This window comes from Ursus arctos, unplaced genomic scaffold (assembly GCF_023065955.2).
Source record: "Ursus arctos isolate Adak ecotype North America unplaced genomic scaffold, UrsArc2.0 scaffold_2, whole genome shotgun sequence".
NCBI lineage: Eukaryota > Metazoa > Chordata > Mammalia > Carnivora > Ursidae > Ursus > Ursus arctos.
In genome coordinates this window covers 88,252,364-88,278,051 of record NW_026622874.1, presented here as the reverse complement: position 1 = coordinate 88,278,051, position 25,688 = coordinate 88,252,364, and the positions used below count along the sequence as shown (strand labels likewise).

Here is a 25,688-nt window from a genome sequence, read left to right as displayed (position 1 = left end):
CTTGTTTCCTTATCTCCGAAATGCAAATGATAAAGACTTGTCTCTTGAGGTGGTTGCGAAAGTTAAATACGATTACCTAGCTTTAAGTATGTAGTAGCAACTCAAGAAAGTTACACCAAAAGAAACTTATTCTAAATCCACAATGGAAGAGATGGAGACTCTGGGCTCAGGACAAAAAGGGCAAAAATTTTTAGCCTTGGAATAACTCAGTCTCCAAATCAGGAGCTACTGGCCCCTGTCAGCACCAGAAGGGGGTCATATCTGGAACCAGTCTTTCTCCACCCCCAGGTATACCTGCTTACACCTGGCTCTTAGAAATAAGTCACCTGGGGGCGCCTGGGCAACTCAGTTGGTTAAGCATCTGCCTTTAGCTCAGGTCATGATCCCAGTCCTGGGATGGAGCCTCATGTCGGGCTCCCTGCTCAGTGGGGCGTCTGCTTTTCCCTCTCTATTTGCACTCTCTAATAAATTTAAAAAAAAACTTTTTTTTAAGATTTTGTTTGACAGAGAGAGACACAGCGAGAGAGGGAACACAAGCAAGGGGAGTGGGAGAGGGAGAAGCAGGCTTCCCCCTGAGCAGGGAGCCCGATGCGGGGCTTGATCCCATGACCCTGGGATCATGACCTGAGCCGAAGGCAGACGCTTAACGACTGAACCACCCAGGCGCCCCTACTAATAAATAAAATCTTAAAAAAAAAAAAAAAGTAAGTCACCTGATCCCAAGGAGGCCTCCCCTTCACCCCATTCAAAGCCACAGGGACATCTGTGAAACACAATTTATTATACAAAACAAGGTGCATCAAAAACTCAGTGTCAGAATAGCTCTGTATTCCAAGGGCTAGCGACTGGAACTTCTCCCTTAAAACCTTCTCACCTCCACAACCCTTGCTCGGGAGTCAGGTTGGGCACACAGGCCCTTAGTCTCCAAAGATCTCCAGCCCTGGCCCAGGAGAGTGAGAACCGGACACAGAAGCTTAAGTGTGGGTCTAGGGCAGTGGGGCAGGCACTTGAACCCCCAAAAACAGGGAGGCTCCTTCTAGGAAAGGCTGGGCCTACATCTGTGGTAGAACCACCCAAATCCTTCTCTACAGCAACTAAAGCAAGAATGAGAATGTGGAACCCATCAAAATCTGGAGATGGGGAGAAGCTTCCCCCAAATGCCAACCATAAAGAAGATTCTACAAAAATAAAGCAAGAGTTGACTGCCTTCTGAGGCAGCTGGGTGGCTGTGTAACCTTCTGACCTCCACACCCTGTACAGGGGTAAGTGGCTACGGGTCAGCACCAAAGGTCTGACCAGGGTCTCCCTGCCTCCCCTCCACCTACCATGATCCTTGGACTGGAGACCTTCTACTTCCTCCCTTGCTCCTCCCAGCCCGATGTAGAGTGGACAGACTGGGACAGATTGACAGGGAGAATCCCTGGGAATGTGGAAGCTGCCCCAAGGCCCAGCCCAAAGGACCCTGAAGGCAGGAATCTGGTCTCTACCTGAGAGTGGCCACAAGAAGTGGCTCCAGGCAGGGGCAGGGAATGCGGTCTGTGGACCTGAGTCCTCTCGCAGACCAGAGGGAGGCAGTGTTTGCATCGGTGGCTACCATCAGCCTCACACGGCCTGCAGCTCCCCCTGCAGGCGACTCAGCTCCTCCAGCTCCTGCTTGTGGCGGTCGGTCTTGTGAGCCACCAAGGAGCGGTAGAAATGCAGGGCAAAGGCCACAAACACAAGCCCCACCGGTACCATGATTGCCGTGGAGGCCATGGCTGCTTGCCAGCCTGGTCCGTGGGCCCCTCCGGCCACACACGCCTGCCGAGGTGGGCAGGCCTCGGATGGCTCAGTCTGTGACGGAGTTATCGAAGGAGAGGACGGCTTGGAAGCTGGACTAAGGGAGGTGGTCGGCGGTAACAGAGTCCCAGGCACCTGGGAGGCAGGTACCACAGGGGCTGGTGTGCCCAAGGGCGTCCCAATGGGCACAAACTTGACCCAGCCCACCAGGACAACTTCAGCGAGGAAGAGGAAGGTGCCCAAGGCAGTGGAGAAGCCCCAGGCCAGCTCCACGTAGCGATGGAGTCGCTGGTGTGGCGACTGGTGGACAGAGTTGAGGTTGTGGATGTTGCTAACGGCTTCTATGTGGGGCAGCAGACACGTGGAGACCATGAGTGCGAAGAGGTGCACAGCTACTAGCACGGTCGTGCAGGCACTGAAGGCCACCAGCAGGCCCGGCGGGTACTCGTGGTCGCTCTCCAGCTGTACCTCCACCATGGCCACCTGCGGGGACAGAGGAGCTGGCGTGAGCGCCCACAGCCTCTCTGGCTGTAGAGTGTCGTTTTGCCTGTTGGAGTGTATCATCAGCGTATCCCTAGGGCCTAGAACGGTGCCTGGCAGGAAGAAGGTGCTTAGTCTCTGTTGAGTGAATGAAACAGCCACCTTGGTAAGGCTCTGTGCTGTTCTGGCTTTGGTTTCTGCACCTGGCTATCGAGACGGCTGACACATCGGATGACACATTTCTGAAAATCTTACCTTGTTATGGGGGTTAGAAAAGCAGATTCTGGGGACGCCTGGGTGGCTCAGTTGGCTAAGTGTCTGCCTTCAGCTCAGGTTGTGATCCCAGGGTCCTGGGATCCATACCCACATCAGGCTCCCTGCTCAGCGGGGGTCTGCTTCTCCCTCTCCTTCCGCATACACACACACACACTCTCTCTAATAAATAAATAAAATCTTAAAAAAAAGGGGGGGGGGCGCCTGGGTGGCTCAGTCATTGAGCGTCTGCCTTCAGCTCAGGGCTTGATCCCGGAGTCCTGGGATTGAGCCCTGCATCGGGATCCTCTGCTGGGAGCCTGCTTCTCCCTCTTACACTCCCCCTGCTTGTGTTCCCTCTTTCAATGGCTGTCTCTCTCTCAGTCAAATAAATAAATAAAATCTTAAAAAAAAAAAAGCAGATTCCGGAGCTGGGCCGTCTGGGTTCACTCTCAGCTCTCCAAGCTGTGGAATCTTGAGCAAGTGACTTAGTTCTATGCCTCAGTTTCCTCATCTGGAAAGTGGGGATCGATAATGGCACCTACTTGCCTTACAGGGTTGTTGTAAAATTAAATGAGATAATGTACACCAAGCACTAACAGTAAGTGCTAGGTGTTTGTTGTTATTATTAGTGTTATTAACTGTTATTAATACTAGTGTTACTATTAGTGTTCTTAGCACTGTTAACAGGTTCCTTAGCAAGGCTCTTAAGAACACTGAAGTCCAAGGCCAGAGTCTGCAAATTGGTATACCATGAACCCAAGCCAACTTTGCACCCATGTTTTGCTTGGCTCATACAGTGTGTTTTTTAAGGAACTAGGTTGCACTTTTAAAACTCAAGAGATTTTCTATAAATATCCCTATTTCCAGATCCTCTTGAAAAATTGGAAGATCTGGTTACACCAGACCCACATTCCTACATGTCAACTATCAGCTAGAGTTGAGTCATGACTGCTTCCTTTGGACAGGTCATGGGGTCTCCTGATAGCCACAGTCCCCACTCAGCCAACTTGGCGCCCATAACACCTGCCTGTCCTTTGCAAACATTTGCGTTGATGATCCTATTCTAGGATTGTGTACATCTGGATTCCAGAGCCAGACTATCTAAGTTCAAACTGCCACTTACTTGCTGTGGGATCTTGGACAGGTGTCTTAACATCTCTGATCCTGTTTTCTCATCTGTAAAATGGCCACAGCAGTGGTAACTACTTCATAGAATAATAAATGTGATACACATAAAAGCTGGTACTGCATGACATGGGATACTGGGATGTATTACCCGGTACTACATGACAGGGCCATACAATTTGTATAATGTTATTCTAACCCAGGCTACCCAGATACCAGAATCTGGATCTTTCCCCATGCCTGGTTCTTGCAGGAACCATTAGACTGCTCTGGGGCTGGGGGAAGGAAGAAGATACAGAGCCTGGAGGGTGGTGGTAGAAAGACAAGGCTAAGTATTTTGGGAAATTGGGCCATGGCGAGGGTTAGCGGTTTTCTACAGACAGAGATCTGGGCCAGGCCTAGGCCTGGTTTCTCCCAGAGCCTGACCCAGCCTTGCTCTCCCCTGGCAGGACTGGGGCCAGTCCTGCCCCCAGAACCTACTCATCTGGCCTTTCGATCCTGCAGAGAAGGTCCTGGCGTTTAAGCTGTCACCCCAGCAACGTGCAAGTCCAGCAGCAGGCTGGATTGTCCCCTTGGGAACAGGCTGGACCATGAGATGGATGGGGGTGGGGACCTCCCTCAGCTAGGTCCATGAAGTCACTTCCTTCCCTCTGCAGTCCGTACAGGTGAAAGGGAGCCGCCTCCCTGTCCCTAGCTGACCCCGCATCAGGAAAAGTGGGCTGGCCTATGGATCCTGGGCCCCCACATAGAAAACCATAGACCTTGGATGACGCCTAGGGATAGACTTTTCCTCTCATCATTCAAATACAGAGGCTTTGGTCAAGAGCAGGGCAGAGACTAACCCAAATCACCTAGTGCTGTGACCCCGTCCATCCCCATCTCCATACATTCCTATGAAGGCCCCCCTCCAGCTTGCTTTCTCCTTTCTCTCTATCATGATGGTGGAGAAACCCCGGACTAACAACAGTTCGGGGATCCAGGGGTCCTAGTTCATTCTTGGCAGAGGCAGTGGTCCACTCTGGGCCTTGGTTTCTATGCCTGCCCAATAAACAGGTAGTCCGAGCCATCTCTGATGTGTGTCTTGCTCTGACACGCTGGGATCTAGAGTTTGACAAGAATCAGCTCGTCCTGGGGCGGGTACTTGCAGGCTACAGAGGGCGCACCCTCTGATCTCACAGTTTCCCACTGGCCCTCGAGCGGTTGGATGCCTGTCCAGGGTCACACAGCTGGCCACAGGCCCAGAGGAGGCAGGGTTTGTGTCTGCTGACTCCTCCTGACCCTGGGACTCTTTCAGTCCCATTTCCTACCAGGCCTCCGCGGGGACCGTTAGCTGATAGCATCTTCCCACAGCTGCAGTGTATCAGCTGAGCAATCATGGATCAGCTTCCTCATCACCTTCTTCCCCCAGCAGCTTCCTCAGGGGCATCCTCTCTGCTCAAGGCTGTCCTGGGTGACACCGGCACTCTCTGTGACTGCTAGGGACTGGTCACCTTCCTGGGGACGGGCCGCCTTCCATTAGGGAACCACTGCATCCGGTTTATTTTGACTCCCCCAGTCCTGTGTATATTGCCCCCCCTTCCCCCGCTCTGATTTGCCTTTGAACCTCTCATGGGAACCTGGTCATGACTCCTGCCTGGGACCATGCTCCTCCCGGACCTCTCTGCCCCACCCTTGGATATGTAGCCCCCTTGGTGATTTGTCTCTGCTCATGACACCGTTGGGGCTTTATACTCCTATGGTCCAGTTTATGCTAGGAGTCTGTTTACACACACACACACACACACGCACACACACACGCACACACACACCCATAAAATGGAACAAACCTTAGGACCTTGTTTGTACTCCTTTACCTCTTAAAAACCCTTCTTTCCCTTTCCTCTGTCCCATCGCCCTCGGGCACCCGTTTGCTTCGCCCACGACCCCATGCCCCCATGGAGCCTCACCCCCACCCGGTGCGCCCCTGCCCTCCCCTCACCATGGCGAAGCCCGAGAGCAGGGCAGACGTGCGGCTGGAGGCTTTGAGCTTGGCCCGGCTGAGGTAGAGGCGGCGCCAGCTGAGCGCCCGCAGCGAGTGCTGACTGGCCCCCATGAGGTCCAGGTAGCCGCGGTGCACGAACTCTCGGTACGTGGCCGAGCCCGCGGGGCTCTCGGCCTCCGGGTTCAGCGGGGCCTGTTCGCCCGCGTCCCCCTCGCCGCCCTTCATCCTGGGGGCCGCAGCACTGGGCCGGCGTGTGGGGGGGGGTCACGGGGGGCCCGAGTCGCCCCGGGGGCCCCACGAGGGCCGGTCCAGGCCGGCGGAAGGCCCCATTCCCCGACGGGGCGAGCGGGGATGCAGGCGGCGGGCGCCCAGGTGGAGCGGGACAGGCGGACGTCTGCGGGGAGCCCTAGGGGCCGGAGCAAGACAGCAGAGGCCGAAACCGGAACTGGGGCGGAGGCGGAGCCGGAGCGGCCACATGATGGGGTGGAGCCGGGTGGGGGGGAGCCCGTCGGCAGAGAGCCCGAGGGACCTCGCGACCCCAGGGCACCTATCACCCAGGCGCCCGAGCCCCAGCCTAGGACTGGGAGTTCCCGAGCCCTGGACAATTCGGCACACTTGGACACCCCCTAGATGCCCAGATCTCCAAACCCCTCCCCGTAAGTAGTGAGCTGGGGGAAGGTGAACCCATCCACCTGTAGGGACCGCAGGGGGTCCGGCGTCATCAGTTCCGAGAAGCATGGGAGGTCCTAAGGACCCCCGGATCCATCCAAACAGCCCCCTTCTCCGGGAGGCTCCAAGGATGAGCACGCCGACTGTTCCAGCTCTTCCCCCAACCCAACGCCGAAGAGACACACAAGAACGCGGCGGCCCTGGCTGGAAGATTTTGAGTTTTATAGCAAACCGTATTGTACAGACCTGGGGCCCAGGGGCCCAGCCCGGCTGGGACCCCCACTTGCCCCCGCCGGGCTGCCTCCTCCCCCTCCCCCAAGCGGCCCCATCCTCAAGCCTTTCGCCATACCCAGAACCCCCTCCCCTCCGGCCTTTGGTCCGCCCAGTCCCTCCCCCCACCCTCGCACCTCCCTGTTACCTGAGGTATGTGGATAGATCCCCCCTCCCCTACATGGTACAACCCGGCTCCCCCGGGAGGCCTGGGCTGAGGGGCGGAACCCGGCCCCAACTCCTCCCCCCGGCTCCCCAAGCCCCGCCCCCGCCCCAGGACGGGTGGGGGAGGGCCAAGAGTCTGTTACTAAGTTCCCATGGCAACTAAGAGGGGCCATTTCCAGCCTTAGCACTGGCTTCGGGAGGTGTCCATTGGCTGCTATTTCCATGGCAACCAGGAGTGGCAGTTCCCTGGGCAAATGGGATACAAGTTTCCATGACGATGAAAGAGTGGGAAGAGCCAAGCTGGAGGAGTCCCACCTTCCCCATCATTGGGCTGGCACCCCATCCCCACCCCCACCTCAGGTCAGGAGGGGTGGAGCTGCTCAATACAGTAAAGCAAGAGAGAGCCTGGGGGTGGCGCAGTCCAAGCTGGGTGCCCACCAGTCCAGTCTCAGTCCAAGCCGATCAGTCCCCTCACTCCGGCTCCCCCAGGTCCGAGGTTCCCCCGGTTCAAGTAACACTTCAGTACAGATGAATGTTCAAGTATTGTGCGGGGAGGCAGGTAGGGGGCTGGGGTACCCCTCACCACTCCCCTGGGCCACGCTGAACAGCGGGTAGGCCCGCGGCCCCCACTCCTCGCAATAGCTGCCATTGTCAGTGACGTTCAAGGAGTCAGGGTTGGGGGGGGGAAGGAACTGAAATCTGGGGAGGGAGTAAGGAGAGGGGTGTGACCCCCTGAGGGGGTACTACTGCCCCCACACCTGCTCTTTGCCCCCACCCCTCACTCAGCCCTGGTTTTCCCCTGGTTCCCCGAGTCCCCCCCCACCTCTGACACGTGGATCCCCAATTGCTCCTCTGGTTTCCCTTTTTGGCCCCACCCCCACCCCCCAACTCCAAGTATCTGGTCTTTGTTCCCTGAACCCTTGGTGGTCTGCTTTCTGCCCCCCCCTCCCCCAGCCCATCCTCCACCTCCCCCAGCCCCCTGGCTCCCAGTATCCTGTCTGCAGATACCCTTTCCCCAATTTCCCTCCCTCAAACTTGCACCTTACCCCCCCTCCCACCATCCCTTTGGCTCAGCACCCCCCTGTACCTCTGACCCACACCCCCCAGGGGATGGACAATGAAGCAGGTGGAAGGGAGAGGGGATGGGAAGGAGAGACCCCCAGAGATATCAGTGCAGGGGGTAGAAAAGGGGGGAGGCTGGCTCGAGTCCCTGGGCAGGAATCCCAAGTCATGAGGTGGGTAACCTGGCCTCCTGGCAGGGATAAAATGAAGGCCCGAGGTCCAGGCTCCTGATGAGTCCTGGGGGAGGGTGGGGGGCACCCAACTAGCTGTCCTTGAGAAGGAGCTTCTCCTCTGGGCAGCGGAAGGGGCCGGGGGGCCCAGCGGCTGCCAGCCGGGCACAAGCTTCAGGTGAGAGCTGGCGGCAGGAGCGCAGGTCTAGGCGGCGGAGGCGCGGGCAGCGGCGGAACAGCGGGAGGCAGTGGTCCGTGAGGCGGTGGCAACCTGGGGGGGAGGCAGTAGCAGCGGAGACCAGGACGGTGAGTACAGGGTGGGCACTGGCCCCGGGGAGCAACACACCAGCAGGATGGACAGACAGGATGCTTACCTGCAAGATTGAGGTGCACCAAGGTCTCGCGGAGGGGGGAAGTGGGGGCCGTGAGGAGGTGGACGCTGGGGTCCCCGACGTGGGCGCAGTGGCTCAGGTCCAGGGCACTCAGCTGGGGTGCGTGGCGCAGCAGGAGCCGCAGGGAGGCATCCGTCAGCTCCAGGCCCGCCAGGCGCAGCTCCGCTACCCCCTGAAGCCGCCCACGGCTCTCTGTTTGCCCTGGGCAGGCAGTTAAGAGGTCAGCACTCCTGGCCACTCCTGGGCCTGCCCCTAGGCCCCCAGACCAGCTGTCTCCACACTCCTGTTCCTCACCAGCCCCCAGACCCGCTTCCACAATAACAGAACCTCCACCTGTGTTCTCTACATGGCTGGCTCTTCTCCCAGACACCCGCACAACCTGACCTCATCTAATCCGTCCACTGCTCACATCACCTCCTCCGTGAGACCTTCCATGATTACTCCATTTGATACAGTAACATTCCACATACTCCTACCCCTTGCCTGCCATTACTGTCCCCCCTTTTCTCACCATGTGACCTATTTTTTTTCTCTCCTCCCACTAGAATGTAAGTTTCACGAAAGCAAGAATTTTTGTCTTGTTCTTGCTCTATCCTTAGCAATTGGGATATCAGTGCTCGGTATATATTCACTCATCCGACAAATGCCTTCCCTAATGGAACTGCCACCCCAGGCTCCCCTCCTACTCCCCTCTCCTTCCATTAGTAACATCACCAGCTAGATCCCTTTCTCTCCATTCCCTGGGCACCCCCCCGGGACAACACTACTCTTGCATGAACTCCTGCCCCAGTCTCCTCACCCTGGTCCAGTCTCTCCTCTCCTTCCTGGCATCCAAAGAGAGCTGTGCTCAAAAACACAGTAGTGGGGCACCATCCCTCCTCTACTAAAAACTCTGAGGGCACCTCCTTGGTTAGAACATTCCAGTTCCTATAAGGTCTCATCCCCGTCTCTGTTCCTAACTCCCCTTCCCATGCTCTGAGATTCTGCCCATGGACACCTATGTTCAATCCTATGCCTGGCAGGTGTCCCTGAGCTTAGAGACTGCTTCTTCCCTCACCTCCAGGGAAGAACTCAAGTCCCTCATCTCTACACCCAAAACATGCGGCCTGCTTTGCTTTTATTGTATCGACCACATTCCTGCATTTTAGGTTTTGAGAAGAGCAGGGAGGGGCAGAGGGAGAGACAAAATCTTAAGCAGGTTCCACGCCCAGCATGGAGCCTGGTTCCTTCTCAGGACCCTGAGATCATGACCCGAGCCAAAATCAAGAGCCAAACGGTTAACCGACTGAGCCACACAGGCACCCCTATGTTTTTTAAACTAAGTGCCTATGGTACACCAGCCACTGTTAATTGAGCACTCAGTGTGGGCCAGGCATCAGCTAAGGGGGCCAACTGGCAGCCTGCCCCAGGCCAGGGCTCTTCTGCATCCCCTGGAGAGCTGCCTAAAATGGTCGCTGGACCCACTACCAGAGGTTAGGGAACCTAAGGAAAGGCCTCAGAGTTCATTTTTCCACCAAGTTCTCCGGTAATGGGGATGCTGCTGGTCTGGACCGAGCTCTAACAACCACAGCTGTGTGATTATCAGTCCTGCTTACAGATGAAAACTCAGAGCCCAAATCATGAAAGCAATCTGTCCGCAGTCACATGACTGAAGTAAGCCGGTGCCAGACCAAACATACCACAATGCTATCTGCCTCCGAGGCACCGGCCTAGCCCATAGATAAACCAGATTCGGTATCTCAAACTCATGAAACAAGCCTATACAAATGTGTTACGGAATCTGCATTGCGCTGAAATTTTTCTTAATGACGAATGCTACCAAAAAGACGTTTCCACAAAAAAAATTTAGATAGAGCTTTTCTTTGAAAAATTCTAAGATCTGGCACTACCGGGCTATCCCTTTCACCTGAAAAGGACTAGCTGGGAACTGGGTTGCAAGGTGCTACTCCCTAAAGTCATTCACCAAGCCCACCCCTTCTGTCACCTGCCAGGCCACCTGCGTGGACACTTGACTTGGCAAACTCTGAATTCTGCCTCGCTTTTTCCTTTGAGGGGCTGAGAGCCTGGGAAGGGGCTCCATCTACAGATGCCCTCAATCTTGGGCCACAGCTAAAAGCCATTAGAGGGAAGCAGGGGAAAGACAGGTCATGTCTGGCTTTGGCCAGGGGAAGAGGACATCTGCAAGGTCTCCCTGAGGTGGCAGCATGTAAGCTGGGCTTTCAAGGATTTGAACATGAGGAGTGAGACAAGAGCAGGCCAGGCAGAGAGCAGCAGGGACAAAAATAAGGAAATAGAACTTTAAGTTTTGCTCGAGGAATGCCGCACAGAGCCAGGAAGCCAAGATAAGAAAAGTGGGTATAGAGACCCAACACTACAACAGTCTTAAGGGCCTGGAAGGCTCATCTTTGCAAGCTCCTGAGGTCGTTGGGGCCTGCCAACCAGCACTTTTTCTCACCTCATGGACTCCACAGTTCCCAATGCCCACCTTCACGCCCACCCAAATTGTCCTGGCTCAGTTCAACTCCAGTGAGAGTGGGCGACGGGGAAGTTCTCGGGTCTAGCTCTGCCTGTGTGACTCGGAGCAGTCAGTCAACCCCTCTGAGCCTCTAGTGCCTTGTCCAAATAGTAAGAAGAATCCTAGATGCTTCTCTACCTCCTTCCAAGGCTGCCATGACAGGGGGTGGGGGGGAGTGGTGGTGGAGTGGGAAGAAGGGAACTGAAAAGTGCGCTGTGAAAGCAAGGCTCTGGGGTGAGCACACCCCCTGCCCCCCCACCCCCCCCAGAGCTTAGAACTCAGGGAAAGGAAAATGGTTTTCATCAAATCACTTCACAACCATGCAGTGACAGCTGGGAGGGAACTGCTCTCAAATCTCTAAAGGAACCCTGATCTCAGTGGGGGGAAGGATCATATCATGGAGGGCTTCTAGGAGGAAGTGGCATTTATGCTGAGGCCTGAAGGATGATTAGGTGTTAATCAGACAAAGAGGGATACAGCACTCTAGACAAAGAGGACTAAGCAAAGGCCTGAGGGCTGGAGGGAACCTTGGCAAGGACACTGAAGAGGCTGAAATAATGTGGGGATGGCATAGGTCAGTGGGAGCCAGACCGCGCCAGGCCTTAGCGACAAAGTATTAGTCTTTATCCAAAGACCACTGGGGGATTATGAGAAAGTTTAGAGCACAGGGGTGACATGAACAGATCTGCCCTTCCGGATGGTTCCTCTGGCATCAGCGGGGGCCAGAGAAGCTGTTGTGAGCATCCCACCCCATCCCATCTCCTGGCTAGACAAGGAACCCCCAGGCCTCAGGGCTCCTAATCCATACCTCCGTTGTGACCGGCCTCTGCTCCCAGCATTCCCCTCTGCCAGTATGGGCCTCATACCCTACCAAAGAGCTGATTCATGGCCCACACTCCCTGGGACAACGCTGTCCCTTTCAGGACTCAGTTCAAATAGCACCTCCTCTCACTGCTCCCCACGCCCAACCACAGCCTCAACCGTATCACCCTGTAACCTTCTATTTCTGATTCTCTCTCTTCTGCATTACTGGGGTTCTAGCTGGGTAGGGACTGGGGCTGAGGTCTCCAGGGCCCTACACTCCAGGGCCGAGGCCGGAGTATGTGTTCAGTAGGAAAAGCTGTCTTCACCTGACAGGGCACCTGGGCCTGACCCAGGGTGAAGAGGTAGCTGGCCTGACTTGCGAGAGGATGCCGCCACCCCGTGCAACCTTCTGAGTCAACCGGCTCCCTCTTTCTGCTCCATTCCCTCGGGAAAACCCTTATCCTTTCACCGTAGGGCAAGGGGGCACAGGGGCCAAATCTATTGCTCAGCCATACCTGTACTGGTCCACACCTGAATTTTAAAAGAATGTTAAATTAACTGCCATCATTTAAAAATCAAGGCGATTTCACAGGAACATCCACGTGTCTGGCTCCTCTTGACAAGGGGGAGTGAGTGACAGGCCATACTGGGCCTGCATTCTTCCATGGCCATTGTCGCCGCTCCCCTTGGAGGCGGCTCTCCACGAGTGCCCACCACACCCAGGGACTTCACTCCTACCGGCCATCGGCCATGCCCCCGGCTTCTTTCCGAATTCTTATGCCATTCTCCTGTCCTATACCGTGTTTCACCGCGTTAACTGTCTCCCCTCGGGAGGGCAGGGGCTATCTCCCCTTCGCCCCTCTTCCCTCACAGCTTCTATCACAGGGCCCAATGCCCAGCAGGTAAGTCAACGAATGAACGGTGGCCAAGCAAGGCCTCCTAACCAAACTCTGTGTTCTGCCCTTTCTTTAAATCTCTTAATATCCAGCATGAGTCGGAAGAGATCCTGGAGGCCTCATGCCTCCCCCCTTCTCCCTGCCCAACCCATTCTACACATGAGCCAACAGACGCCACACCTGGTTTGGTGTCTGGTGGAGGCAAGAGCAGCTCGCGGAGCTGGGAGTCTTTAACATCCTCAATCCAGCGGAGGTCCAGGAGCCGCAGGGCCGGCAGTGGGGCTGAGCCCAGGGCAGAGACAGAGAGCCAGGAGCAGCCGGAGAGCACCAGCTCCTGCAGGCCTGGGCGGGGGACGTCAGGAAGTTGGTGCTCCATCCCAGGACTGTCTCCCTCTTCACCCTGGCCTACCTCGCCATCCCGCCCTACCTTGCAGACGGTTCAGAAGCCACATGAGCTGCTTCTTGGAGACACCTGTCCAGCTGAGGTCCAGGGCTCGGGGCTGGCGACGAACCACACCACTGAGCATGGGTGGGGTCAGTGACTTTCGCCGGCTCAGGTCCATTCGAGGCCACAGACGCTTGTCATAGCACCTATCAGCCACAAGAGGGAGACAGAGCCCTCAGCTCTTAGGGAACCCGAGAAACTCCCCATTTCAGAGCTCATTCGCCACAGCTCTGTCCTGGCCCACAAAGACAGCAGGGGTGGCAGGAAGTACCCCAGCCTCAGGCCAAGAGCCCTGGGTTTGGGGCGCAGTTTTATCGCTAACTGGATGCGAGACCCCAGGCAGGTCCATCCCTCTCCCTGAGCCTCAGACGCTCCACTTGTAAAACGAAGATAATGATCCAGACTCAGCCTGCCCCACAAGGCTCCCGTGAGATCAAATGAGGTCATTACAGTTTGTAGACCTTACAGCTTATAAAGCATTCTGCTAAAGACACAATCACCCGACACATTGTATTTGATGTAACACCAAGGGATGTGTCAGCAGCCCCCACCACCCCCACCTTGTGCTTCTGGAGTTCTCCCTGGCTAAGTTATGGTGACTCGTGGGAACTTCTCATCTCCTCTCTTCATCTCCGCCTTTGAGCCACATCTGCCCCATTCTGATGGCCAGCTGCCCAAGGCTCGACTCATGGCCCTGTTACCTCCTGTCTCGGATTACTGCGTCCCTCGACTAGAATGCAGGCCCTACCAGGGCAGGACGGCATGTCCCCTTCGGTAGTGCCAGCACCCAGCACTGTGCCAGGGGTTATCTGTTGCACATCCGTTGCATGAATGAATGGTGCGAGGCCGGCGTGAAGTCCCGAAGCTTCCACCGAGCACTGCCCCACAGCACATGTCATCTACAGCTTTCCGTTTATCCGCTCGGTGTTTATGGAAGGCATGGTGGGGCCCAGGAATCAAAGTTCCAAAGGCAAATGAGGCCTACACAGAAGTTAGACAGCTTTCCTGATCCCTGACAGCCCTGATGGGTCCAACATGCGGTGAACCAGAGAAGGGCTTCCCAAACGTATTTTACCAAGGAACCCTTCCCCTCCTCTCCCAAGGTCATCTGTGAACATTTCGTGGCACACCACAAAGTTCCTCGAGACTCAGTCTGAAAACTCTCTTCCAGTTCTCAAAAACATGTCAGGAAATTCCCACTGGGCTAGACGGACGGGGTCAGAGGCCGCAGGGGTGGGGAAGGCCCAGGAAGCTGGGTCTCCCCTCCCTCCCACCGCCCATTCTGAGGGCTTGCCCTTGCAGAAGCCCTGGGCTGGAGCAGCAGTTACCAACTCCAGTTAGTTGTTAGCCCCTTCTCTCAGAACATGAATTTATCTTCCAATCGATCCCCTCCTTGCACTCAAAACCAGTATTGCTTCACATAAAAATGTTAACCTTAGAAATAAGTACAATAAAAACCACGGGGGGGCTGTCAAACCCTGGGCAGGCATCGCTGTGGCTTTAGGCTACTACCTGAAGACTATTTTTGTTAAACAGGGAGATAAGTATTAGAGAAGTGTTAAGGACACAATAGCACCCAATGGAGAGACTTCCTTTTCAAAACTAATAGAAGGATTAAGCCATGGTTTTGTGCCACTTGAAGCTACCAGGCGTTCTCCGCAGAGCCCCGTCTGACATTTGAGGGAATTACTGGGGGCACACACACTACAGCTTCAGTCCAAACAACTCCACTTCTCGGTCCCACCTACTGCTTCCCCCCCGCCCCATACTCTAGCCTCTCCCTCTCCTGGTTCCTTCCACTCAACCAATAACCACTTGCAAATCTTTCCAATGATAAAACAGAAAAGGAAAAAACCCAACCTACCCTCAACCCAGCTTCTGCCCCTTTTCTCTTTCCACTCAGTGAAATCCTGCCCACTCCCACCCAGTCCTGAGTCTCAGCTCAACTGCCACAATCACCCAGAAGCCCTTGTATCTTCCATGGCTAAAAAGGAACCCTTTCCCCTGGGGGCACACACTGGCCCCCATCTGCTTCTGTATCGTACTCCACAACAGCCACACCAAACCACCTGCCCACCGATAGACACACAACGCTGCCTGGTGCCAACATACACTGGTACATGTTGTGCTTCTGCCCGAAACGCCAACCAACCCAGAGCTTTCAACGCTCAGCCCCAGTGTCTCCTCTTCCAGGAAGTCTCCCATGACTTTTCTTGGCTTGAACGAATTGGTTCCTTTGCCCTTGAATGACCAGGACACTGGGTTTAAACCTTAGCATGGCAGCCAACAGTTGCTCAGGGCCCTACGGATCCTAGGTGTCCAACTTCTGCTGGGCTCTCAGGAAACGGGGAAAACACAGCCGGTCCACAGTAACTGAAGCAGCAAGGGATATAGTAAAAGTCAATGAGAGCACTGGACAGGGAGCCTCCCAAAAGGGTAGATGTTCCCGATGGGGAAGCACCAGCATCCAGGCCTGGGATAGAGAGAAAACGGAACACTCGGGGAAACTCAGGCAGCAGGAACAAAGGGCAAGCCATCATCTCCCCTAATTAATGAGGAAGATGGGGATGACGACGGCATCAATACCTAGAGTTCAAGGGTTTCCTGTGTGCCTGGCACTGGTCTGTGCATTACGCAGTTAACTCACAACAGCCCTAGGAAGTAAATACTGTTACTATAACCTCCTTTTTAGAGTTAAGGAAAATGAGGCCCAGAGAGGTTGAGAAACTTGCTCGAGGTCCCACAGCCACTAAGTGGCAGCAGAGCCAGGCTTTACCCCAAGCCGGTCTGGACTGAGAACCTGAGCTGTGTCTGAGGAAGAGGCAGGGGGAGACGCTGCAGAGGTGGGCACGCTGTGCCAAGGCAGACCGCAGTGCCAGGCGGGACTGTTGTTTAGTGCAGTCACTGAGGGACTGTACATGTGCAAATATCCAACAGGGCTGTGGGAGTTCACTGTGAGGGCAGCAGGGAACCATGGATGGGTCCTTTCTAAGCCGCGGAATGACGCTAAGTTGAGGGGCAGGAAGAATTGTTAAGAGGCACGGCCTGCCCTCCTCCAGGGGCATCAGGGCTTGACGTCCAAGTTCCCTAACCCAGTTTACTTTTCCCTAGACTCCAGCCGCCCCGACAGAGTCAGCCCCCTATTAAGCCCACCTCCCAAATCTGAAATTCTGGTCCTAACCCTCTGTCTTGCAGAGGCCCTTTGGGGATGCAGAGGCACCAGCCCCAGTGGTGTCTGGCAGGAGCTCATGCCCTCCTGGGCTCCCTGATGCCACCACTGTCCTATCCACCCATCTCCAGGCCTTTATTCCCAGCCCCAACTGGCCTTGACCTTGGGGTCCAGTCCCTTCCTTGCCAGCCTCTCTGCCCATGTCCTCCAAAGTTCCAACCCTCTTTCTGGCGCCTCAACAACTCCGCCATGCTTCCTCCGCCTGCTCCCCTCCCCTCACTCTTGGTACATTCACTTTGCCTCCCGGTCCCAAGAGGAGATAAAAGCCACCAGACAGGAAAGCCTGCAACTTCCTGCTCTCCCACCTACAACTTTCTCTCCGTCTCCACCCTCACTACCTCTTTCCACACACCATCCTGATTTCCTCACTTCCTTCCATCCATCCATCCATCCATCCATCCATCCATCCAGTATTGTCTTAGAATCTACTGTATGCCGGGCGCCATCTTAGAAACTAGGGACACAGCAACGAACAGACCAAGTCCCTGCCTTGGAGCTGATGTCCTCAACCCCACGTGACCTGGCTTTGGTCCCCTACTCCCATGTAGCACAGCCAAGGACACCAGGGCCTCATATAGCGAATCCAGCTGCCACTTCTGGTCCTTGGTCTCCCATGACCTCTTGCCAACATCCTACACTACTCACTCCTTCCTCAATCTCTCTCCTGCAGGACACCTCCACCATCTCCTCATGTCTCTGGCTGCTCTTTCTCTAACTCACAGATCCTGACATTCTGTCTTCTGCCCTCCTTCTTTGGGGAAAACTTCCAAACCTGGATCTTCCGAGCGTCAGACCTGTATATCCATCTGCTGTCCTGCCAGCTCCTGATCGGCCCACAGGCCTTTTGGACCCAACGTGTCCCATCTGAGCACTTCGCTTTCCCGGAACCTGCCCTACCTCTGGTATTCCCGACCCTGGGGAACGGCACTCCTGCCCTCCCCGGCTTGTGGGCCAGAAACTCAGCCGGAGAGTCGTCACCCTGGTGCTCTCGCTGCCATTTAGTTACCAAACACAAGGCCTTCTGCTTCTTAAAAAATTCTCAGCTCAAGTCCCTCCTCTCGACTCCTCCCACCCCTACTTCAGTGCCTAGGCCTGACAGAGCCGCCTGACTGGTCCCACCCTACCTCTGCTCTGCCCTACCCTTGTCCTGATCAAAACCCACCATTTTTTTTTTTAGTGTTTAGTACCTTTCAAGTACTGTGCTAAGTGCTTGGCAAGAACCACGTCGCTGAATCCCCACAAGGTATCAGTAGGAACCCCAGACTACAGATGAGAAAGCAGGCCTTGAAAGGTATAGCTCTCCACCCACAGCCAAACACTCAGGCAGGACAGCAGTCACAGCCGATGACACCCATGGGTGGCAGACTCCAGGGCCCAAGCTGGAAATCCCTGTGCCGTCCGGCCTCTCTGCTTCGTCCACTTCAGGTCACAAGTCTCTCCTTGTAGAAATGAAGTCCTCTTCGGGCCTGCATCCCACGAGCCAAGCACAGAGCTGGCCTTGAGAAGGCCTCAGCAAACATATTCTCAATCACTAGGTGCGTGGGGGGGTGGTGATCCCCAGCAGCTGCTCTCTTTGCTTCTATGTTGCAGGCTGACTGGGAGCTCTTCAAGGGCCCAGGCCCACGTTCTGAGGATGCAAAGTCTGTGCAGTATTTGTAACTGAGTGAATAATACTGGTTATAGTTAGGGCACTGAGGAGTTTCTATCTCCCGGGTACTGTCCTCGGTTCTTTATGTCTGTTAGCTCCCAAAAACGCTACGAAGTAAAGGCTTTGGTTCTCCTGGCTTACCAGATGAAGAAGAAACTGAGGCACAGAGAAGTTAAGAAATGAGCTCAGCGGCCGTCAGCTTATCAGGGGAAGAGTAAGACTCAACCACAGGCAACCTGCCTCTGGAGCCTGCACTCCCACCCTCTCAGCTCTCCAGCCTCCCCAGAGACCACAGGTGTCAACCAGTGCCCCAGAGTCCCAGGGAAAAGGAGGGGCATCCGAGTCCAGCCACCAGCTTGCGCTGTGACTTCAGGGGTCCCTCATTCTCCCACAGCGCTGCAATTGCGAGGAACAAGTCAGCCCACAGTTTGCCACGTGCCCACCAGGATGCCCGCTAAGCAGTAAGGCCTGGGAATGAGGCTGAAAGTACTCAGTTAACGAAACACTTCGTGGGCACCTCCACTGCCCCCGGCCCACGCTGGGAACGCGCAGATAAAACAGACACAGTGTCCGCCCCACTCTACCCAGCGATGTGAACTTGACCGTGAATAAAGGAGTGAAGGCTTGTCGACATGCGGAAGGCCTCCGTGTGCTCTGCGAGGGGAACAGGGTGCTGTGGGAGTCTGAGGGGACTGGGGGAGGATTCTGTCGGGGGCAGGAGCGAAGAGGAAGACCAGGGGCTCGGGAGGATGACCGACATTTCTGAACAAACAAGGCTCAGGAAGCAGTGGGGAGATGTGGGGGGTGGGGAGGGTAGGACAAGCAGAGGGAGCTGGGGGCGGCTCTGGGGCATGAAGCAGGGCCAAGGGGAGTCAGGAGGCTGAAGTACGGCTACCTCGGAGAGAGCAGGGGCCACCCCCTACGTGTAAATGGGACCTCTAGTGAGACTGTCCTCAGGAAAAGGACTGTGCAAAGCAAATCGGGGGACGCACTACAGCACGTAGCACTCTGCTTGCTGCATAAACACTCGCGAATGACGGTTATTAGGAGAAAAGATTCTGGAGCCATGGGGCCTGGGTTCAAACTCCTGGTCCTACTACCTCCTCTCCACACCCCTAACCTCAGCTTCATCTGTAAAAGGAAATAATATGGTACCCACCCTTGCAAAGTTGTTATGAGAGTTAAATGAGCTCCAACAATGGCAAGGAGCTTGCACGCAGCAGATATGGAAGTTACCGGACTAGAAAACGTACGTATTGCAGGAGTATTATCAACCTAAGAGCAGGACCCAGAGAGGTCACAACCTGCCGCTGCAGGTCATACGGCAAGTAGGAACCCAGGCCCATCCAGGCCACTCACCAGCGGCTCCAAGTCCTGCAGACTCGCATGCAGATGCACAGCTCTCGGGGCCCGAGGTGCTGGAAGACACGAAGCCAGGCGGCGCGGGGCAGGGGGTGGTCGGATCCAGCAGCCAAAGGCAGCGTGTCGGGCTCAGGGCTTCGAGGTGGGGGCCGCACCACGTGCCTCTCCAGCTGTGGGGGCCGGGGCGGTGGGGCGGGGCCCAGGGGCCAGCTGAGGAGGGGCCCCCCACTGCCAGGGCGCACAGCCCGCCGCCCCCCGCGGTTCTCCTTCTCGCCCGAGCTGCCCCGGGCTGGCCGTCGCCCATTCCGGGCCTCGCCAGGGGCCTCGTCCTCACTCAGCGATGTGCCTGAAGAGTCAGAGTCGGAATCCGAGTCCGAGGACGACGACGAGGTGTCAGGCACCCGCTCCAGCAGCTGGCACATGCGCTTGAAACGCTCCAGCTTCTCCCGCTGCGGCGACGGGGATGGTGCTGCCGGGCCCTCGGCCGAGGCCAAAGGCGGCTTTGGTTTCTGCAAGGAGACGGGGGAGGCTGTTCTAGGGCCTGACGTGCCCTTTCCCACCTCCCCGCCCTGAGGACTCAGCAGGGCACGAGCAGCCCCAGAGACGGTCCTGAGTTCCAGCCATGGCTCTGCCCCCGAACGATGTGCGGCCTCAGCCACATCAGGTCCCTCTCTGGACCTCAGTCTCCTTATCTGTCACGTGAAGGCACTGATTCAAAAAATTAGAAGCCTGATGGGTTTCAATAGCTTATGAGTTTCCAAAGCCAATGCAATATGGAGAAAGATTAGAGATGTGGTTTTGAGTATCGGCTTGGCTACCAACTCTCTAACTCTCTGTGTGACCTTGGGAAGCCCCGGCCTCATCAGCTACAACACGAAACGCTGGATTAGATGATTCCAAGTGTCTATTCGAAGATGTGAGAGGGACAGAGCACCTCATACTCACGGACTCACATCCTCACAGTGGTCCAACGGAGTGGCAACCTGGCCACTTTTCTTACACTCGAGGAAACTGAGGCTTAGAGAGACAAAGTGACTTGCCCGAGGTTACAGACTGACAAATGGCAGAAGCAGGATTTGAACACAGTCAGGCCGACCCTTACATTCATGTGTCAGTGCAAAGTGACATCTGAATTCTAGCTTTGTGGTGTGACCTTGGGCAAGTCTTTTAACCTCTCTGGGCCTCATCTTCCTCAAATCTAAGTACATATCACAGTTCACAAATCTCATTTACTTTCATTAGATGTAAACAGTTCTGTGGGATGGGTGGATAAGGTAGGTAGTATCATCTCCTTCACAGATGAGGAACCGAGGCTCAGAGCAGCTGACAAGTTGCCAAGACCACACAGGGAGTCAGTGAGCAGGGATTTGAACTCAGTTCTTTTCCCTTTAAGGTTTGGAAAGATGACGCAAATGGGTCAGATGACACCCCAAGGGTTCCTGGAAAGTCCTGTGGCCTGGCCCCAACCCACCTCTCCCCCTCCACTCTTCCCAGGGGTCCAGATGCCCATTGTGGCCAAATGGGGCAGGGGCAGGACAAGGTGAGCAGGAAGGGACAGATCTCTGTCTCCAGGGTGGAGGGTGGGGCAAGGAAAGGTGGGAGGGGGAGGGAGGAGGTCCCCGGCACACCTCCCAGTTCTCGGGAGGGAGCCCAGGGTGGCAGGACGAGAAAGCCTGGCTCGGATTCAGAACCCTGGGGGGCAGAAGGCCGGGGCCGCCTGGGTCCGATCCTCGGAGGAGGCAGGCGTCTCCACCCACCTTCTTCAGGTGCCTCTCTCGGCCTCCTTTCACCTACCAGAGCAAGAGGGAAATATGGGGAAAGGGAGAGACCCCATTAGCCCCTCATTGTCCACAGAACTAAGATCCATGCTCGATTCTTAGACTACAAATCCCAGAAGCCCCCATCTCAGGAAGAACTCTGAGCATGCTCACCTTCCAACCAGTGTCTTGGCTCACTGAGCATGCTCTCGTCTTCTCTTTCTTCCCCCTCAGGCCCTTTCCAGCCCCTCCTTCCTCCTCTGTAGCAGCTAATTTGAGCACGCTGTCTCCCTCCTACCTGAAGCACCCAGGGCTCCCAAAGCTTCCCTGCCTAGTGCCACTTGCCGCTCACCTGCACCTCTCTTCCCCACCGAGCATGCTCCACCCTCCCCCACCCAACATTTCCTGAACTACATCCCCCAACAACCCCTTGGGGAACCCACAGAGCGCAGCCTCCCAGGCCCACCCTCCCCAAAAAGGAACTAGACTACCGCTCCCAGAATCCCTTGGACTGGACCTAATGAGCATGCTCCCTGGCTCACCTTTTTCCTTGGGGTGGGGGGCTCATTCCCTGCCTCCCTCTCCTTTCTTTTGGGGGGCCCAGGCACGTCCTCTGGGGGGGGCCCAGCAGGTAAGGGGCCCTTGCGCCTGGGTGGGGGTGGTGGAAGCGGCGGCTCCTCCGTCAACTTCCATCCACTCCCCAGGCTGGCGCCCTCCTCGCCGTTGTCAGCCCTGCGGCGGCCTGGTCCCTCACCTGTATCCTGGGGAGATGGAAGCTGGGGTTGAGGTTCTCTCCAGCTCCCCAACCCACTATCTACGCAGAACACAGCACCCAGCCCAGCCCCTACCCCTACCTTGCTGGTCCGGCCTTCCTGGGTGCAGCGAGGGCACTCCCAGCAGTTAGGGATCTCCGCATTGATGACACCCTCAGCCTTCCCCATCTGTAGGCAGAGGGCAGGGAGTGGATGTAGAGTGCCAGTAAACCCAGAGGCGGCGCTCCCCAGGGCCATCACCTTCAGACTCCGGGGCCCCCAGGGCCATCACCTTCAGGCAGCCAGGGTGGACGATCTCATTGCAGATTGTACACTCCATGAGGCTCAAACCAAATTTCTCTTCCTCTCCCTCTACTGTGTCCTCCTTCCCAGCCTCCCCACACAAGAGGCACACAGCTGTGTGTGGGAGCACGGGCTGTTGGGGAAGAGGGAATATTAGGGACCCCGAAAGCAAGCGACAGGGGTAAGACCCTTCCTTCTGGGGAGCCTGGCCGGTTGCTGGATGAGCTTCAGAACCCATGGGTCAAGCTAGGTCAAATCTTGAATTTGTTCCTTTTTGGCAGTATGACCTTGAGCAGATGATTTAATCTCCTTACGTCTGTTTCTCCATCTGTAAAATGGGGCTAGGCATTCTTCCTTTGCAGGACCTCTGGAAGAATGAGATCATGCAGGGAGGCACTGGACACATAGTTGTTATCACCGCTGCAAATGTTGCAACTGGAGTCAGGGTCTGTGTGCGTGACCCTGAAACTGGAGCTGGCTTTGGGCAAGGACAGAAATCATAGCAAGTATGACAATACTGTTGAAAGACAGAGCTGCAGGGGATGCGGCCGCGGCTTGGGATGATTCTGAGTTTGCACAATGGGCAGCCCAACGGTTGCTCTGGACCCTACAATGAATCAGGTTTTGGCAAAACTCCTGGGAACGCTAAAGGCAACTGGCTGGTCCTAGGGGAGAGCAGCCCTCAGACAACTTGACTTTGGGTGGGGGGCAGGGTAATACAGAGTCATTTGAGGGATGCTGAAGGCTGGGAGACAGGCCCAAGAAAAAAGGAGGCAGGGAAAGGAGGAATGGGAAAGTGAGGCAAGGGTTGGGGGACAAAGAAAGACAAAAGGGGGGCCGGAGGGTAAAAAGGCAACAGAGGGGCTAGAGGGAAAAGGAGGTGGTGGTCCTCCAGGAGGGGGTGCAGGATGCCCCTGGCTCCTCAAGGCTGCTGGAGAAGGGCCACGTTCTCCCCCTGGGGGAGCTCAAAGAAAGAAACTCACGTTCTCGATACCTACTGGGTGCTGAGCACACTCACATCCATGCTATTGCTTAATCTTTACGACTCAGCAAAGGAAATGTTTCACAGAAAAGGTACGTTGAGGTTCAAAGTGTTTGTTCAAGGTCACACAAAGGGTAAGCCTGGCTTCCACTCCGAGACCACTCTGGCAGGTGAGGAAGAGGCCAGAGAAGGCTAAGACCTATTCGCTTGGGCCAGCTCTGGGAGTGGGCCCCTGTGCACAGATTCCTCTAAGGAGGAGTCCAAGTGGGGCTGAGCTCCCTACAAGTCTGTGCCTCTGAAGCCGGAAAAACATGAAGATAAGCACGGGGTCAGATTCTTTGGGGTGCCCTATCATTGCCCCCAGCTTAGAACTGGCAACAAAAATGGGCCTGGTGGACGTTTGAACAAAACAGTGAATGAATGCGTGAACAAACAGCAACTCTACAGTGTGTCCTAGGAAGCAGTCACCCCAGAAAGGCGCTTGGGCCAGCTGGGGAAGGCCACCCAAAGCCCCAGGGGTGTTGGATGTGCTGGGGGCAGAACTCACGGCAGTGCACTGCCGGAGCAGGCACGACTGCTTCATGCGCCCGGGCCCCCCGAACTTCTTCATGTCTCGGCAGAAGTGGCAGTCCCCGCACTCAGTTCGCACACAGGCCCGGCAGCGGCGGCAGCGGGTTCGGCGTCGGCGCGCTCCGGCCCCCGGCCCCCGGCTGCTCGACGACATTGGGGGCGTCAGCAACGCCGAGGGCTGTGGGTGAATGGAGGCAAGGTCAGGTGGGCCCAATGAGGCCCTGGCTTGGGAAACTCCTGGCAGCTCCCCCCATTCCTAGGCAGCCAGAGCTTGCTCTCCAACCCCGGGAGACAAGGAACAAGGACATCGTCCCTCTCGGGTTGGGAGTGGGGTGGGGGGGCACCACTCCCTCTACTCAAGGCCTCTCTCTCCAAAGTGCACACCTGGCTCCTCTGCGAGTCTGAGAACTGGCTTCCTGACCTCACTCCTCTTTCCTCTAACACTTCCTCAGCACCCCCTTGCCTAGGCCGGGGAGGAAGAAGGGACTGGGGCCTCTGCACTGACACCCCCACACCAAAGCTCCTTGGAAAGCCAGGGCTCCTTGCTTGTGGAGTTACCTTAGAGAGGCCCCAACTCTTCCCCTGGTATCCAAACGTACTACACGCCACGCATTCCCCAAATTACAATTCCCCAGAGTTACCTTCAAGATACCCACAAATTCCTGGGTAGAAGCTCTAGACCTTTCTTCCTCCTTTCTCTCTCACACACAACTACCACCAATCTCTCTTGCCCCAAAACCTATACATTGTCAACAGATCCAATGGGATGCTTGCCCTCCCCCATCCCCAGGGCTCTGAGACACCCCCCCCATGCTGCTTCAGAGCCCCTCCTCTGCCCAAGATCTCAACTGCTCTGCTCCCTACAGAGCTCCCTCTGTCCCAAGACACCCTCCTCTTGGATCTCTCAGGTCAGCTTGGGCAATCTCCCAGATTCCCTGGGATTCTAGAATCCACCCTGACATCTCCACAGAACTCAGGATGGCCTCAGTCCTACATGTCTTCTCCCCCACCCCCAAGCTTCCCAGGCTACTTTCCATCCCTAATTGTCTAGAATCCCTTGGGCTCCCCTTCCCATGGAAACCAGATCCTCCAAGATCCCATACAGACTCAGCAGGCCTGGAGGGGTCTCTTCGTGGCCAGAGTCTTACCCTAGCTTCCCCCTTTCCAGGGACTTACAGACCCATCCATGGGGGGAAGGGGCCCTCCAGCGCTCCAGGGGAGGGGCCTGGAGGGCGGCGACTGCAGGCGGGGATGGGGGTCTGCAAGGGGAAGCAGGGTCTAGGAAGGAAGGCCAGTTCCCCAGGGTTGAGAGGTAACAGGAAGGAGGGCTGGAGATGAGGAGTTTGGAGCAAAGAGAGGGCGAGGCTGGGGGCGGGGAAGGTAGAGAGAGGTCGGGCTCAGGATGAATGGGAGTGGGAGCTGCCCAGGTCTGGGGGTGAGGAGGAGCCGCATGAACCCACCTCACACGTGTCCCGGGAGCCATCTCTCCCTTCTCGGCAGCTCCCGGCGGGTCGGCGGCCATCGGCGGCGGGGGGGCCGGGCGGCGCGGGGCGCGGAACGCTCAGAACGCCGGGGTCCACGGCCCCCCGAGGGCGCTCGGCCCCTCCCTCCGGCGGAGGCCGGGACGGCGGCGAGTGGAGATGGGGGGCGCCGGGGGCGAGGCCCTCCCACGGGCTGCGGCGCGGCCCTTCCAGGGGGAGGTCCTGCTCTGGGGGGCTCAGTCCCTCAGCCCCCCCAGGCCAACGGGGGCTCCTCGGGCGCAGGGTGCTCAGCTTCTGCCCGGGCCCCACTCCGTCCGGGGTCCGAGTCACAGCTCCCCTCCCCCCACCCCGCCTCTCCCCAGCGCCCCCGGCCCTTTAACTGGCCTCTTCCCGGCCCCCACTGCCCAGGGGTCTAGGGCCAGGCCTGGGCCCCCCACCGTTTCCGGGGTTCAAGCCCCGCCCACCGCCGGTTCCCGGGGAGGGGGGGGTCCCTGTAACCTGCCCCCCTCCCCTGGGCCCGCCCCTAGACTGCGGCCCCCTGCCCTAGGGCTACGGGGCTAGTGGAGGGGGGTGAAGGAAGCTGCTCCGGCCCCGCC

The 25,688-nt window shown here is 56.6% G+C and overlaps 2 protein-coding genes across 6 annotated transcripts; both read right to left on the bottom strand.

Moving 5' to 3' along the window:
* Nucleotides 1-764: 764 nt before the first annotated feature.
* On the bottom strand, nt 765-6,115 carry ORAI3 (ORAI calcium release-activated calcium modulator 3). The gene is made up of 2 exons (XM_026515842.4): nt 5,618-6,115; nt 765-2,262 (listed from the first exon to the last, which is right to left on the bottom strand). The coding sequence occupies exons 1-2, from the start codon at nt 5,843-5,845 to the stop codon at nt 1,603-1,605; spliced, it is 888 nt and encodes a 295-aa protein (XP_026371627.1). The 5' UTR covers nt 5,846-6,115; the 3' UTR covers nt 765-1,602.
* A 375-nt stretch (nt 6,116-6,490) lies between these two features.
* FBXL19 (F-box and leucine rich repeat protein 19) lies at nt 6,491-25,644 on the bottom strand. 5 transcript variants are annotated; one of them, XM_048224649.2, is made up of 11 exons: nt 25,072-25,644; nt 23,589-23,789; nt 22,049-22,192; nt 21,859-21,945; nt 21,547-21,780; nt 20,876-21,037; nt 19,245-19,756; nt 12,991-13,154; nt 12,744-12,905; nt 8,331-8,549; nt 6,491-8,227 (listed from the first exon to the last, which is right to left on the bottom strand). In XM_048224649.2, exons 2-11 carry the CDS (start codon nt 23,763-23,765, stop codon nt 8,049-8,051), a joined length of 2,040 nt encoding a protein of 679 aa, XP_048080606.1. In that variant the 5' UTR covers nt 23,766-23,789; nt 25,072-25,644; the 3' UTR covers nt 6,491-8,048. The 5 variants fall into 5 exon arrangements, with proteins under 5 accessions (XP_048080606.1, XP_057171031.1, XP_026371624.1 ...); XM_057315048.1 differs by having other exon boundaries at nt 21,005-21,037; XM_026515839.4 differs by having other exon boundaries at nt 21,547-21,765.
* Nucleotides 25,645-25,688: the final 44 nt, after the last annotated feature.